The 16,776-nt window shown below is 41.8% G+C and overlaps 1 protein-coding gene across 4 annotated transcripts in view; it reads right to left on the reverse strand.

Moving 5' to 3' along the window:
* Positions 1–16,776, reverse strand: part of gsk3ba (glycogen synthase kinase 3 beta, genome duplicate a) — a 103,351-nt gene that overhangs the window by 15,867 nt on the left and 70,708 nt on the right. For all 4 annotated transcript variants that reach the window (XM_088912704.1, XM_088912702.1, XM_088912703.1 and 1 more), the window contains exons 4-7: positions 14,938–15,048; positions 8,815–8,945; positions 6,193–6,299; positions 712–809 (exon numbers count right to left, since the gene is read on the reverse strand). In XM_088912704.1, the coding sequence (XP_088768830.1) occupies positions 712–809; positions 6,193–6,299; positions 8,815–8,945; positions 14,938–15,048 (447 nt within the window). The remainder of the gene's footprint in view (positions 1–711; positions 810–6,192; positions 6,300–8,814; positions 8,946–14,937; positions 15,049–16,776) is intronic.

The raw sequence follows: 16,776 nt of genomic DNA on the forward strand, positions 1-16,776 counted from the left end.
TTCAAGTTTGTTAAACCAAGTGTTTAGTGTATGAGCTGTGCTCACTTTTGCGTCTATAATTACAATATAATTTCATTATACAGCCACTTTATCTGAAGTTTACAATTATCTCCAATTCTATAAGCATGTATCTACACACAGATTAGTTTCTTTTGTCTGCAAATGCTTTAGTACAGTATCATATCTTTGTTGTACACTTCAAGTCTTTGTAGTGCACCTTTATTTCCATATTGATGGAAAAAAGCAGCTCAAAAGAAAATAAACCTGGAAACCAAGTCATTTTGTTGACTTGGTCTGAATAATCATAACGCATTAACTCTAACTGTGCCAGAGCACTCATCTCACCCTTCAGCCCATGCCTTAAAAATTGCTCCTCTCTCCTGCTTTAGGTAGCTCTCTGGCATTTCCCTTGAAAAGTCCTCTCTTTAAATTGCAGGCTCGTCACTTCTTTCAACAAAAGCCTCCAGCCCATTCTGCTTCTGTGAGCGAAATAACTAAATACTAGTATCAATGAAGTTACTTGCATGATTGGAATAACTCTGAGCTAGATGCCTGTAAAAAGCCGTTTCCAGACAAGAGCCTTTCCAGAAGCACCGAAGAGGCGGCAAATTATTTTACTCACAACCACTTCTTGCGGCTTAAGGCTAAAAGAGTTCTCTTTTTATGACGATCCGTAAGTTCGGGGCAGGTCTTCAGTGAGGCAACACCAACCTTGATGATCTCCACCAGCTGATCCACTCCACTGTCGCCAGGGAAGATGGGCTGTCCTAGCAACAGCTCAGCCAGCACACACCCAGCGGACCACACGTCTGTGTTGGAAAAACACACCCTGGGGTTAGTACTGCAGAACACGTCTTCCAGTCTAAGAAGCAATAAAAGACAACTGGAATTTTAAAAGCAAGGCTTGGCAATTAGTGCACTACATAGTTTTAAAGGGGAAAATACAAATAATCAGAAATATCCGATGACCGATGTATGACCAAGCACACTGGAGGAAATATTTGGCTTTGGGCATTGATCAAATCAACCCAGCTCATTTTTCCAGAATGAACAGTGAAACATGAACCGGAGGACAGAAGCGGAAACTACATGGAATTCCATTTCAAACCGAGCAGGAAGCACATCTTTACACAAAAGGTTGTGGGAGTCTGGAACAAGCCACTCAGCCATGTTGTTGAAGACCATCTCCTGGTTTCTTTCAAAGCAGGGCTAGATACATTCATTGTAATTCCAGTTCATACACTGATTCGTGAAAAAATGACACGTCTCAGTGTTGACTTCTATTCATACTCCGTTAACGTGTTAAAATTCATTATGTTAATTTAATCCTCTTATGTTATTTTAGTCATCTGGTAGTTCCACAAAGACTTAGTTTGTAGGTCCTTGTATAAGTCACTATGACTACCACTGAGCACCATTTCATCATGCAGAAAGTCACAGAAATGTCTGAAGAGCCATGGTAAGATATTATATAACCACAAAAACTCTAGTGGCAGCTATAAAATATCCATAAGACAGCCCAGTCTGACTGTGATGCTCACCATAAAGAAGTAAAAGGCTATCGGTTTGCTTCCACATTCAGACAAGGCTTAAGAACCTTTTATTGAAACATGCGTGTAGTCAGAAAAGAACATATCTGATAAATTAAAACCTATGCGATATGAACTAAAACCATACAAGAAGGTTATCATGTTATTGGAATTTTTATTTTTTACCACGTTATGCAAACTCCACAAAAGACATCCCCCAAAACGCAAAACAAACTTAACAAAATAATAAAAACTGAAAAAAAGAAATATTCATGCCGAAGGAAAAACCTCCATCTCCATTCTGTACTGCCTGCCACAAATCGATTGGGTTCAATGAGACAAGGGGGGATTTCCAAAGACCATGCCATGAAATTAACCACAACAAACTCCTGTTAATTTAGTATCAATGTGGAATTTCCCATGGGTCCTTAAGCATGTAAGTTTTAAATTTGAAAACATGCTTATCTGATTTACATATCTGTAGACTGATTTTTAAAAGATTCCTCATTTACTGGGAAGAAAAACCCACAAACTAAAAAAAGCCCAACTAGCTCATTTGCTTTTCAGTGGCTAATTGGAGTTAATTTGAGCCTGGAAAAGGGTGGTTGTAATTAAGGAGCCAGTCCGATAACTCTGTTCAGTGATTTAAAAGAAAAAGAAAAATAACAGTGCTGCTTAGAGTCACAACTGCAGCTGGAAACACAAATACTGAGTTTGAAGAACCCCAGCAAACATTCTGACAATGCTGAGAGAGCACAGACAGGACTGGGTATATATCTGTACAATTAATTATGATGATACAATTACAAGTACACATTTATACAGTTGCTGGATGCCAATTTGATATCTCAATTATGTCTAGAGTAACTCTGAAGGAAGTTCCTGAATGCCTTAAAAAAAGGAGTCATAGTGTGCTCTCCTGCATGAAGGTCTGGCTGCACATGTACTTTTGGGAAATTTCAGAGTCAGTAGGTGACCTGATGGAACTCAGTTAATCCACTGTCTCTGCTATTATCAATCAGGTTACTATTGCACTGATCAGGACTAGAAAGAGCACATCAGAAGCAAGTCTTATGGACTGGAAGGTCTGACTGTACACGATGCACTCAGGAAATCTCAAGACTGAAAATACTGTATATGTTTATATTTTCTCAATTCTAAAATACTGTTAGGTTTCCTTTTCTGCGTCTACAGTGTTTGCTAATCCTATTTTGGTATCACCTGCAGTCTTGACTTGTTTACCAGCTTACTTGAATCTAGATCACTGATCTACAGTATGTTAGTATGAACAGTGGTCTGAGAACAGATTCCTTTGGTCCTTAATTATGTCATCCCAATCAATGCATTCACTCCTTATCTGTACTTTCTGCATTAACCAGTTCTCAATCCCATCACATCCCATTTGACAATTAATCTTTAATGAAGACCTTTATGAAAAGCCTTCTTAAAATCTAAATACACCACACTGTATGCTGTTTGTACACATTACTGTTGTTACTTGTTCAAAGACTCTAATAAAGTAGGTCTTGCTTACTTAACTTTTCTATAACCATGCTGATTTTTCTTTAGCATCTTATCATCCTACAGATGATCCCCTATTTTACCTATGCAAACCTATATATATTACCTATAATATATAAAGTTGGAAATAATATACAATGCATATTTCTTGCAGTGCATCAGGAAGTGCAGATTCATCTCTGCTTCTTCCTGCTCATAATGGGAGCACAGGCTGCCCTCTCTGGACACCCAGGTCTCCCTGTATCCAATTTCTATGTCCAGGTTGTGGACACTTCACCCATCCTCTCTGGGAAGCCATCTGGGAAGGTCACTGGGCCTGTACTCCATTAGGATCCGTTTCTCCTTGTTGTCTCTTACCCTGGTCAGATACCAGGCAAGTGTGGATTGTCTTTTTAGGGTCCAGTAGCAGTGCAGTTTGTGTTTATTTCCCAGTGGGTGCGGTAGAGTTGTTTGACTTGGCTGTGATATGGGGTATTCTAGCAGTGCGGTCCTGAGGCTGGCTGATGTCGGTCAGACTTAGGGCAGTGAGCTTCTGGCCCAGCTGGCTGAGGGAGCTCTTCTCTGGGCTCAACAGGACCTTGTGACGGTAGAAATTCTCTCCCACTGCTTTTTAGATGTAGCCAGTATTTTATTGCTCTTTTTCCCCCCCTACATTTGTAATCAGTGGGTATTGGCCAAATTTGTCCTTACACTCATTGTCTGGTGTTTTTCTTTGCACATGGAGAATGCTGTGACAGAACTCAGTGTGCAGGGCATCGATGGGATAGTTGTCCCTTTTAGTGTGATCCTGGCTACTTTACATCAGTCATTTCCCTTCTGACATCTAGAACGTCCTCATTACTAATCCCAATACATTTTCTTCTTTACAGTTCCCTTATGATTTCAATACTGAAAATGAACTGTATTTAAGCACTTGAAAATTATTTTATCACTAGGCTTCCCTGACATTCATTTTACTTGTGCTTGGTATTCATTATACTCTATTTAACTAGAGCTTGTTCGTTTGTATCATTTTAGAAAGTGCTTTCTGTCTCTTTATATTTTTAGTACTTAATCATTTGGGTCACTGCTATCTAGTCTTTGATTTACTTACTCTTGGGACAAATCTGTTCTGTGCTTCAAGCAGAATAATTTTAAACTGACTACATCCATTCTCCACTGACTCCAAAACGTCTCCTCTCCTGAAAGTGTAAACCTTTGATCTGGACTTATTAACTCTACAATTTCAAAGCCATACCACATTATGATCACAGTTCTCTAGCAGTCCTCTCACCTCTGTCTGGATTGTTTGAAAAGACTTGATCAATACAGGAGTTTCATCACTATGACAGTCTGGGCAAGAGAACAGTCATTAACCATGTCTATCATTTCAGTTTCTGCTGCTGACATCCCTAGTTGATTGTCCCAGTTTCTGTGAAGAAGGCCGGAGTGCCCCTTGAATACCATTTCTACCTTTATACATATCTAAATTTCATTTCTATTCTGAATGATAAGAATATCGGACTATGGTGGTCAGTAGCACATTCCGACAATGTGGGTGAGTAGCTTGCTCCAGACCCCCACCACCCTTTGTGTAAAGAACTGCCTCCTAATAGACGATCACTTCTTGTAATTTTTTTGATGGAATCCAGGGCATTAGTGTCGACCACATGGCTTGCTCCCGACTCACATGACCCTGATCTTATAGTATGACGTTCAGCCACTTGCAACAATCCAGTATATTATGTCCATAAAATGACTTCTGCAATGACCTCAGTAACATCTTTTAAGCATTAATGACGTGTGTAGATTAGGAAACTGAGCGAAAACCCTTTGTTGCTTTAAGCTATTCCATTAGCTGCCAGCAAATTCACGTGTTCAATACAGGATTGTCTTACTGACTTACAAGGCTCTAAATAAATTGGCTCCATCATATATCTCCGATGTTCTACATGTATGCACTCCTTTCCATAGGCTCTGTTCAGCTGAGGCTGGCCCTTTGCTCACTGTACCTACAGCTAAATGCCAGTCTGTGGGTGGCCGTGCTTGCTCTGTCACTGCTTCATTTATATTGCATGCCCCTGCTCTGACCCGTTGAGAGGAAGATTCTTTGACTATTTTTAAATCTAAACTTAAAAACTCACCATTTTACTAAGACCTATGCTTGACTGTCTTACGTTTGTCTTGTATGTTTGCTATTATTGCATTTTATTATTCTGGACTGCATCTAAGAGTTTGGAAAAGTGCTACATATTATTGTTGTTGTATTGTGTTACAATAATGTTTCTTCTTGAAAATCCCCCTAAAATGTCTGATACAAAAAACACAAGAGGAAGAAGTAAATCTAAATTGAACCGATCATCATCTAAAATGCTAGAGATAGTTAATCTCCCATGTTTCCTATGCAGGGGAATAAGCATAATATGATTTTGTCTGCAAGTAGCCAAATAAAATGTGAAGACAATCATTATTCAATGGTGAAGATTTCTGGGGGCAGAAATTATGACAAATGCCTGGATCAATCTCTATAAACACATACCAAGCGTGAAGCCTTTAGCATAAACTGAAACAAGCACTGTCAGTGCATAGTGCATGTACATTGTTTAAAATGGATGTTCTAATTGGTCAGTTATTTTGCAGAACTGAAACAAGCCACATAAAGAGGTTACAGTTCTTTTCAAATTTTGGATTGGATGGCATTTGAAGGAATAAATGGCAATTTTTCTGGAGGACAATTAACTTGTTTTCTCTAACAGGTCTATATGTGACTAATCTAATGACCCAGTCATGTATAATAAGCTAATAGTTTGTTTAAAGAGAAAGTTGACAGCTGACAAAAACATTTTGAACAGAGGTGAGAATGGCCCCGTAGACAGTCCATCACTGAATTTAAAAAAAACGTTTCATCATCCTTTCTTGATTAAATGATATTAGCATAACATAACTTTGTCTACCGACAAGGACTGTTAGTGAGACATTAAAAGCATAAATGACAAACTAAACATGTATTTTGTACACAACCTCAAAGAACAAGAAGGTTATTTTCATGGTTTTGGGTCTGCTTTAAACCATATTCTCCTGACCACACTATTTCAAAAACACAGATATCTCAAATCAACTAAAAAGTTGACTAAAAAGTCCACAAGGCATTGCATAATCTTACCTATACTTGAGGTATAATCTGTGGCGCCAAAGATCAACTCTGGAGCCCTGTAGTACCGCGAGCAGATGTAGGACACATTAGGTTCTCCTCGGACCAGCTGCTTTGCACTGAAAAATAAGGAGCAATTCCATGAATACTCTGGAATCAATTAAGCTGAGGAAGTCTTTCAACGTCTATAAAATGAATGATGTTGAACAATGTTTTCTGGTAAAAAAAAACTAAACGAATAAGAAGCTAAATTTGGAACATGCTATAGTTCTTTCACAGTTGATTAATGCAGTAATTCAGCATTTATTTATTTTAGTAAATCAAAATCTCCTGTTAAATAAACCGGAAAATGGAACAAAAACAAAACTGGAATAAAGGTCACAGCATTGCACTTTGATTGCATATTTCAAGTTGTGGCTGATTTGTAGGTTTCAAAAAGACCATGTTCTTAAAAATAGGTACACTCAGGATATCCTTCGGCTGTGATGCAAAATTCTGTACTGATATCACTAAACCTGCAGGATAATCATTTCACAGCACATCAAAGGACAATCCAGACAGAGGCACACTCTCATTCTACATTAGTACACTAATCAAAAGCTGCAAAAGCAGTGGTTTTCCAATGACTGACCAGCTTTATGACCTCTCTGCCTCCTATGCATGTGACAAGAAAATGTAAGGAACCAATGCTCTTCTCCAGGGCTAATTAAAATGGGACAACTCTGTCATTATAAAAGGGGCACACTGCAATAATAATGACGGCAGTCTAAAGAAAACAGGTCTAATACAATACACTGAACAAAAAAACAGAAAAGGCATCTAATATATGTACTGGAAATGAGCATCATCTTTCTGATGAGACAGTGCTCTGCGGTGCCAAGGCCTGTCTGCTGCAGGGGCACCACAAGCACCACAGTGAACCAGAACCGCAACTGTAGAAAACGCTAGATAAAACAAAGACTCAAATAGCATCTCTCATTAACAAGGCCATTGGTTGAGGGTCTTCCTCCATTCACAACCTTTTTGGCAGCTTTTAATCCCAGGGTCCAGGATGTTTCTTCACATCCCTTGACTCGATCAATCCTCACGATGACAGTTTCGTGGGCCTCAAGCACCCTCTCGCGTTCCCTCAGCCTGCACCCTTCACTCTGTCTGACCTGGGTCTCACCCCACATGTGTTTTCTTGCAATAATCTTTCCAACCAGCAGGTCAGAGAACTTGCCATGGGGGCGAGCAATGCTAACTTCACTTTCCTCACTTTTCCTTCACAGTAGACACCCTACTGCCTACCAACCTCTTTCCAGCCTTGACTAACTAATCCAACAACTCCACTTTCTCACGTGACGATATTATTTCTCCTCACAAGGGACATCACCACCATCAGTTCCCATTTACTCACCCTAACTAGGGGCAGAAAAAAAAGGCACAGAAGAGCGATTCTTCTCCTGTACCGGTGGCTTCACCCTTGAGCTCGATGAGCTGGAGATAGAGGTGCTCTATCTCGCAATCATCACTTCACCAACTTCCGTCCATGTCCCAAATTCACTGTTAATGTATCTTCTACCTCTCTTCATTCTCTGAACCCACGTCTTTTAACTACCTGGGACTGAGAACTTCCCACTGATTCACATGATTATCTCTTTTAGACCTCCTTTCCCTCTAACAATTGTCTCACAGTTCCTCAGACTGTGTCACTCATGCAGTGATGAGACTAACCTTCAAAGGAAAGCCATTAGAATGTGTTTTTCTCACTGACAGGGGATCTCTTTCCTATAGCACTGACAGGACTCTGACCCCACTCAACAACAACCCACGAACCCACGAACCCACAGTGTAACCCTCTGCACGCAGAACCACATTCCACATCTCCTTCCCTTCCACCGCAAAACCCCGTTTGCTTCCCAGATCATCACACAAAATATCTCCATTTTCATCTGAAACTTTTTTTTCTAGATGCACCAATCAGCTCTAACTGCCAATCACTTGACCTACACAGGCTTCTTGTCCAGTTTTCTTAACTGTCCACAGCTGCCAACCAATCACTTTAAGCTACACCTGGAGCCAGGGTATCACTACAGCTACATCTCCAGCAGCACACAGACTCGTGGTCTCTCAGGCCATTTCAACATCACCCATAAGGCATCATGTTGTAGTCCAGCAATCTCATTTCTTGCACCTTTTGCAGAAAGTGCCCTGACACTGACAAAACAGGAAGAAGGCTGGTCAGCCATTTCAGGGAACATCAGAGGAACGCGGATCTCTCCAAGCCTAACAGCTCCGTGAAAAGCCAAATAGACCTTTAACATAATTCACAGTCCCGCAGCGCTGCTTGATCAACTTATTCCTTTCTAATCTCTCCAGTCACTTCCAGATTCCTGCCCCCCACACTTCCCCTGTAGATTTTTATCTCTTGAATCCCCAAGCCAGTCTCACATTTTCTTTATTTTCCTCACCCCTCTTGTTTCTGTTGCATCTTTTCTACCTCCACGTACCCGATTAAGACTTTGCAACCGAAAAGGTTTCACTATTTTGACCTTTCAGCATGGAATTAACCACTTTATGTTCTTCAGGTCAATGGGTGGCCTGCACTTCAGCACCATGGACACAGAGAGCTGAAGAAACAGATTGTCTCACCTTCCAAAGTCACACAGCTTCAGCACTGCAGTCTCAGGGTCCAGCAGCAGGTTCTGTGGTTTGATGTCCCGATGGCAGATCCCAAAGGAATGGATATACGCTAAACTCCGGAACAGCTGGTACATGTACAACTGAAACGACAAAGTGACAGGCTTTTATTCAACAAACTCATCTGGACATTTGATTAAAATAAGTGGTGCTTGTTGAAGTCCTTGGAAAAACCCTCCATAATCCTCACAAGTCAACTTCAAGATGAACAGTGAAACAGCAGGACGCTTGGAAACTAAGATGATGTAAATTTACAATGGAGAATAGGGGAGCACTTCTTGACACAGAGGGTCATGGGTCAGAGAAGCAAGGGCTTCCACAACATGGCTGGTAGCTTGTTACAGATTCACACGGCCTTTTGAAAGAACCCTATATTACCTTCGTACTGCTTTCCAGTATGAGCGGTCCGTGTGCTATCTCCATATAAAGTAGATAATAGCTAGATTCACCTAGATAAAGGTATTCCAGGCCATTGCTGATTGATTTGCAAATGTTGCAGCGAGGTATGAGGTCTTAATAGTATCACAGCTGTGCAATTACATACAGGAGGGATAGATTTCACTAACACTTTATTATTGTGTTAATTTAATAGCAATGACACCCAAGATGTGAGAAGAGGATACCTGCCAGAAGGGAGGCAGCTCTGACGAGACATAATTAATCCATCAACTGTAGTTTCGTTTAGTGATTCACTGTACTGCTCCTGAGAACTTTTTGAAGTAGCATTAGCAGTTGAACTGCATGTTTGCAAGATCTTTAATTTTCACATTGTCACCATATCCTGAGTCTGAGATTGTTCTCTCCTCCCCAACTTCTATTATTCCACATAAAATGTGATTAATTGTTCACAGGTTTCCTTAGGGTCATGATATTTAAAGAGTAACAATGGAAATACAGCCTTAACTGTCAAAACTCTGCACAGCGCCACACAGAGCAAAAATGAATGAGATCGCGGGAGGAGCAAATTGTATGTGGTCCTTGAAACTCAAAGCGAACTAAAAAGCGGACTTTGTTCCAGCCTTCCTTTGTTCACATAGCTTCCCCTTGTAGGAAACAGGAAGATCAGAAGTACACAAAGCAGCCGCCACAGTCTTGACATGTTTATAACCCGCTTCCTCTCGCAGAATCACGTCAGGGCGACCAAACTGAGGCGGTCGAGGAACTCTACACCTGGCTGACGTGCTAAATAAAAAAGCTCGCCAATGGCAGCTTGATAAAATATTACAGGTGGAGGAATCGAGAGCAGAAGACAGAGAGGGACTCAAAATGCATGGTGTGACCCTTTCAAAAACTCATCAGCACCACCTTTATTTTAAGAACCCTTTTAAGTGTTGCCAAGGCAACCAATGTGAACGGTAGGGTATGGCACAGGTGGGATTTTAACAGGGTTTAAAAAACACAGAACCTGTCTCCTAAGGACAGTGCTGTTAACAAGTCTGTTAACTTGTTTTTGTGGAAAATCATGGCCTCCTAATAATCCCCCTCTATGAATTGGCTTCATTACTCTCCTATCCTCCCCACTGATAGCTGGTGTGTGGTGAGCGTTCTGGCGCACTATGGCTGCCGTTTCATCATCCAGGTGGGGCTGCACATTGGTGGTGGTGGAGGGGAGTCCCCATTACCTGTAAAGCGCTTTGAGTGGAGTGTCCAGAAAAGCGCAATATATAGTGCAAGCAATTATTATTATTATTACCAACTTCTTTCCAGTCTTGACTGACTAATCCAACAACTGCACCTTCTGACATAAGGATATTACTTCTCTCTGCTTCTCCTCACTAGGGACATCACCACCATCAGTTCTGCACTTACTCACCACAACTAGAGGCAGAAAAAAAGCACAAGAAGGGTGAGAAATCCGCTGCTTCTCAGGAACTGCCACAGCTCTGAAAACGGGGAGCTTATGTCATTGAACAAAGTGAGAAGTGACTTCATCCCTTCACGCCGAGAGACTGGTTAACCTTAGCGAGGCCCACAGATATTTTAAAGACTTTTTTTCTGTTCACCTGGGACATCATGAAAAGGGCCTGAGTGTCGCAGGTGCTGATTTGGGTCGAGGCCCAACACGAACGAGAGTGAACGCACAGCCTCCAGGCCTCCACTTGAGCTCTGCGGTTCCCTTTCCCGTGTGCTGCTCGAGAAGAGGCCCCCAGCCTGACAGCTCATGGCCCAGAGAGTCTGAGACTGCCAGTCTGCGGTTGGTGCCCCAGGCTTAGTGCAGAGGAGCACTGGCAAGGCAGCCGGTCAGCTCCTGGTAAATAACAGTGGGGTTTATCAGTCTTCCACAGCACACAGCTATTTCATCAGCTGTTACCACAGGCGAGAGGAAGAGATCCTTCACACATTCCCACTGTTTGGCCATTTCACACAGTTGTACTGGGTTGAGCAGATTTCGGGGGGCTCCTGTCAGTTGTGAACACTGCTGGGAGTGTAGGGATGGTGAACAAATAATCCCTGACCATTCATAGCAACTTCACGCTACAATAATAATAATAATTAATAATTGCTTACACTTATATAGCGGTTTTTTGGACACTCCACTCAAAGCGCTTTACAGGTAATGGGGATCCCCTCCACCACCACCAATGTGCAGCCCCACCTGGATGATGCGAGGGCAGCCATAGTGCGCCAGAACGCTCACCACACATCAGCTATCAGTGGGGAGGAGAGCGGAGTAATGAAGCCAATTAATAGATGGGGATTATTAGGAGGCCATGATTGGTAAGGGCCAATGGGAAATTTGGCCAGGACGCCGGGGTTACACCCCTACATCCCTGCCTGCAGCACCAACAGAGCTCTGTTTCTCTCTCTCTGGAGTGGAGCAGGGGCATCCCTACTTCAAGATTCCACCCGGGGAACCTCCATTCCTGTCACACTTTAATAACACAATATTAGAGGCTGCTAATACATGGTTTGGACTGTATCAAACCAGACCCCAGTCTAGAATAAGAGAATACAAAGCAAGATCATTCTCTGGATTGCTCTTGGCTATAAACATTCTGTGGATCCAGAGCATGACAATCCATGTGGCCAGGTAACCTATTGACCCAGATACCTAAGCACATGATGAGTTCAAATCACACCCATCCACTAGGGGTGGGAATCTCTAGGCACCTCATTATTCGGTTTCGATTCAGGGTGCCACAATGCGATTATAAATCGGTTCTCGATGCATCTAAATGTTTTTTTCTCTACAAGATGATTTTTTTTTTCTTACTGCGTGGCTACTTGCTGCTTTTGAAACCGAGAAAGTGCAAAACACTCGGCTGAATTTACTTCCATTGTCTTTCACTGACTCAATATAGTAACAGATGGAAACGAGCTGAGACGGTATGTTGTACCTCGGCTCTAGTGTTTGCAACATTAAGCAAAAGCCCGGGTTTTCAACAACGGCGTAGGGGCCTAAAATCTTTTGCGATAAACCTTGCGACAGACCTGGTGATTAGCTTGGCCCTTTCCGAACTATGTGGAACCTTTGACACTTGCTCGAGGGCTCTCTGTTCGGCAGCAACAAGAATAGGCCGTTTTTTTCCTCCAACTCCGAATGGAAAGGTGAAATGTGATTTCGCATGTTCCTTGTATTCCCGAAATATTTTATCTTGGTATGACACAGCTTGCACACTGCACGGCTCTTATCCAGCTCATTTTGACCTTTTACTTCATTTAATCCAAAATGTGCCCATACAGTGGCTTTCCAAGCAGAGGGTACAGGCCAGAGTTTCTCCATCTTCACAAACCGGGTAGCTTAGCTTAGTTTAGATGTACGCATGATGCACTTGTTAACCTATACGTTTTTATTTTTCACCACCCAATTTGTTGCAATGTTCGCCTTAAAACTGCATTTTACACTCACACCCAAAGTCAGGGTCTAAAGTAAAGACTATATCTGGGATAAAAAAAATTAAAGGAAATTAGCAACTAAAAAGGAAGTGTAGCTATTGGTACAATCATTTAATATGACCACAAAGCCCACAAGTCATAACCGTGCTTACTGCCTGGAAAACAGGCTTGCTCAGTGTGCAGTGCTCTTTCAGTTTGTTATCCTACAGTCAACCTGCCCTTTAAACTCCACTTCTGGGAAACAGTGGAATCGTGGGACACAGAAGTTAAGAGTGATACAGCCTGAAGGTTGTCCAGAGCTGAAAAATAATACGAGCTGTCTCCAGTGACACATTCTCAACATGCTTGGTTTTTCAGCTGGGTACAATACGCACAATGGGCTTCTCCTCTGCAGCACTGATGTGTTTCACTTGCTGACAGAATCCTGCTGCTCTATGTGAACTATGCAAAACGTTTCCATGTTAAAATGTATTTGATCAAAGGATAAAGACTGAATCTGCAGTTCTTGTGTGCAGGCTGGTGATTGCCCACAGTCGGCTTACTATCTTATAGGTTGACAAACTGGAAAGTCCCCTTTTGACTTTTTTAAACTCAATGCATGCAAACATCGGTCCTGACATGGACAAGCGTGCACACATTTACAAATACAAATGTCCACATGAACACAAACGGTAAACAAGTAGATAAGGAAGAATTCCAGATAAGGATAAATGGAAACGGGCAATGTTAAAACCTAGCGCAGTCATTCTGCTGTAGAATTGTCTGGCATTCAGCCATTAAGAAACGCATGGTTTTATGACACTGGAGCAGTGCTACTGCCTGGCAGGGAAGATAACAACTAACAAATTCCAGCTAATGTTTTGGACAGGAGTACAGGAACCCAGCACTTAGACCTCCTGAAATGCTGGCGGCAGCCAAACTCCCTCAATACTGCACGACTACAAATCTGAGGTCAATCCTGCTCCAGGCTAATCTCACACAGGAAGTCTGCTCATAAGCAAAGAACACGCACACCTGAGGAGAGAAAAGCATCGAATTACAGTCCTGAGCTTAAGCTACAATGAAGCAACCCAGCTAAGTACACTAATTCGGCCACTTTTAAATGCTTTTAATGCTTAAAAATAAATTTATAGCAAAGACCAATAATGTGGAAAAAGAAAAAGTGAATATATCTATTTGGTATTCAGAGAATCATTCACATCTCCTTACAATTTTTCCTAATACCCTGTAAAATCACATAGATAGCAAAGATTGTGTCAATTCTCTCATCTTTGACAGAGTTTATACCCTAAATGTCATTAAAAATAATAGCTTACACTACTGGATGCTGCCATTTGCCACACTCTAAGCCCAGATGTCAAGTTCCCATGCAGAGATATCCGTTAATGTCTCGCTCATCTACTTGGGAACTTGTTAGGTTATAATAGGGTATTCTCAGCATTCAAGGGGACGGTGCAGTGGCTCTGTGGCTAAGGATCTGTGCCTGTGGCTGGAAGGTTGCCAGTTCGAGTCCCGCGGCCGGCAGAGGAATCCTACTCCGTTGGGCCCCTGAGTAAGGCCCTTAACCCCAACTGCTCAAGGGGTGCCGTATAAATGGCTGCCCCTGCGCTCTGACCTCAAGCTTCTCTCCCTGTCTGTGTGTCTCATGGAGAGCAAGCTGGGGTATGCGAAAAGACAAATTCCTAATACAAGAAATTGTATATGGCCAATAAAGTGATCTTAAAAAAAAACTTTCTAAGATAACTGGAGATGAGCTGTTTCAGGACGGCTGATACTCTATCTTGCAAATTTATTTGGCTGGCTTTTACCCAGATTTAACCAAAATGACTTACCATTTTGACCCATTTATACAGCTGAGTATTTTACTGGAACAGGTCAGCTCAAGGGTAAAGCACTATTTTAACCCACAACCTTCAAGTTACTAGTCCAGAACCCTGCTTTACACTGCTGCCCTACTGATGCTCCTTAGAAATTACATGCCTCGGAGCCTATGCAAATTCAGAGGGTTCTTATGCCAAACCTCATTCACTGCAGGAAGCTGTCCAGTGACTTTTCTATGTAAATGTCAAGAGATCATGTCCCTCCAACTTTCCATACATCGCCCATCAGCTCACTCCATGTCTTAAACCTTTGCATCCAAAGAAACAACCAGAGGATTATCGTGGTAGTATTGAAAATATAACAGCACTTCCAGTTAGATTTGTTACAGTGCCAGTACAGAACAAAACCCAACTTTACCTTCACATAGATCATCGGGAGTGTCTGTTTGGCTCGGCTGTAATGTCTGGCGACTCTGTACACTGTTTCAGGAACATAATCCAGGACCAGGTTCAGATACACTTCGTCCTTCTGGAAGAAACAAACAAGGTCGTGTTAGAAAAACAGGGCACTACCACCAAAGCCCCTTTGAGGAATGAGGTCTCCAAATACACCAGGAACCAAAGCAAAGAAGAAAAACGGCAGCGACTGGTGAAGAGTCTAACCTGCTGTTACTATGCTGTGACTGAAACGAAAACCTCACAGTACGATCACACAAAATAAAAGCAAAAATGGCAGTAACTGTCTTTTAGGTTGTTTTAAGAATAAAGGTATGTCAACAGAAACAGGCGGAACAGTTTGATCTACCCTGACAGTAACATCAGCACAGTTCACATTAAACACTCAGAGGATATCTTAATTGACATGTTAAAACTGCAGCCCACAGTATTTCCTGTTTATCTCCTTCGAAAATGTCATGATTATAACTTTGTTTTGGGTGAAAGGATTTAGATTCTGCGAAGCCTGTTCACAAGCTATTTTTAGGACTGACACAAAGCGCTTACATCCTTTACAGACTGTTCCTCAAATTCAGCATGAACCTTTTGGGATAGGGGGGGCAGAGGCTGAAGGAGTGTTTTGAGTTTTTGGGGGGGTTTCTTGCTGCTTCTCCCATTGTAGCAGTACAGTACTTCTCCCATTGTAGACGCGCACAGAGGTCGGAGGCTTACCACAGTGTCTATGGTTTAATGCATCAAAACACACACAAATGGGGAAAAAACTAAACAAAAAAAACTCAGACCAGAGAACAGGTGGAAGTGCATTTAAACCTGAACTGAAGTCACTTCTTTACCCAAGATCCATTAGCTACGAGCTACCAAATGAGAAAGATGGTGCGAGTGGCCTTCTCCTGTTCGGAACTGCTAAATGTTCTTATGAAAACCTCTGTGCCTGACTTTCTGCAGAAAGTCTGTAGGAGCAACTCCACTGTATGACTTATCAAAGTAATGTGTGTTCCTGAACGACGTGAAGGTTTGACGAAAAGGGAGTGACTGCTTATGACATCAACAGATTTTAATTAAGTGCTAAATTCGCACATTCAAGTTTTGATTTACAACACTGATTTTAAAAAGCGTATGCATCATTTGTATTTGAACACAATGGGACCAGGGTGAATACCTGCACACTTCAACGGTTTTCCTAGAGCAAATTCCAATACAATAAAAAAATCTCTCAAAATATTGTAATAGCTATAGGTGCCAAGGAGGTGCCTCTAAGAGTTTGAAGTGTGTAACAAGTGGCAGAGGGAAGGTTAGCTGAGATGTAGGGGGTACAGAGTCTGTGATCAAAGCAATCATAAAGTTTGCCTTGGTTTACCTTAGTTAATTAAGTTCTGGGTAAATGATTAAGTGTCAGCAGTCCAGAAACGCAACACACAAGATCAGATCAGGAGGTTAAAAGGGGGAAGAAGGGGAAAGGAAGAGAAAGGAGAGACCACAAAAGAGAGAGGAGGAGGAAAAGGAACCTGAAGCTTGCGCCAGCAGAGAGCCCCTACTTCATGATCATCCAGACAAAACCCGATGGGAGGTAAATATTTGAACCTTGCTAGAGAGAGCTTTCTATTCTGTATTTAAGGGAACTTTGATTTCCAGTCAATAATATCTTATTTTGGCCTTTCCTGCTTAGGGGTGCTTTTTAAAAATGGGGAGATAGGCTCCTGTTTATTCTATGGCTGGATCCGGGTTTGCAGAGAGACAGATTTAACTGCAGGTTTTATTGCATTCTGTTTTATTTAGAAGGTAGCTTATCTCTTATTTTGGG

This window comes from Atractosteus spatula, chromosome 4, assembly GCF_055471065.1.
Source record: "Atractosteus spatula isolate fAtrSpa1 chromosome 4, fAtrSpa1.hap1, whole genome shotgun sequence".
Classification (NCBI taxonomy): domain Eukaryota; kingdom Metazoa; phylum Chordata; class Actinopteri; order Semionotiformes; family Lepisosteidae; genus Atractosteus; species Atractosteus spatula.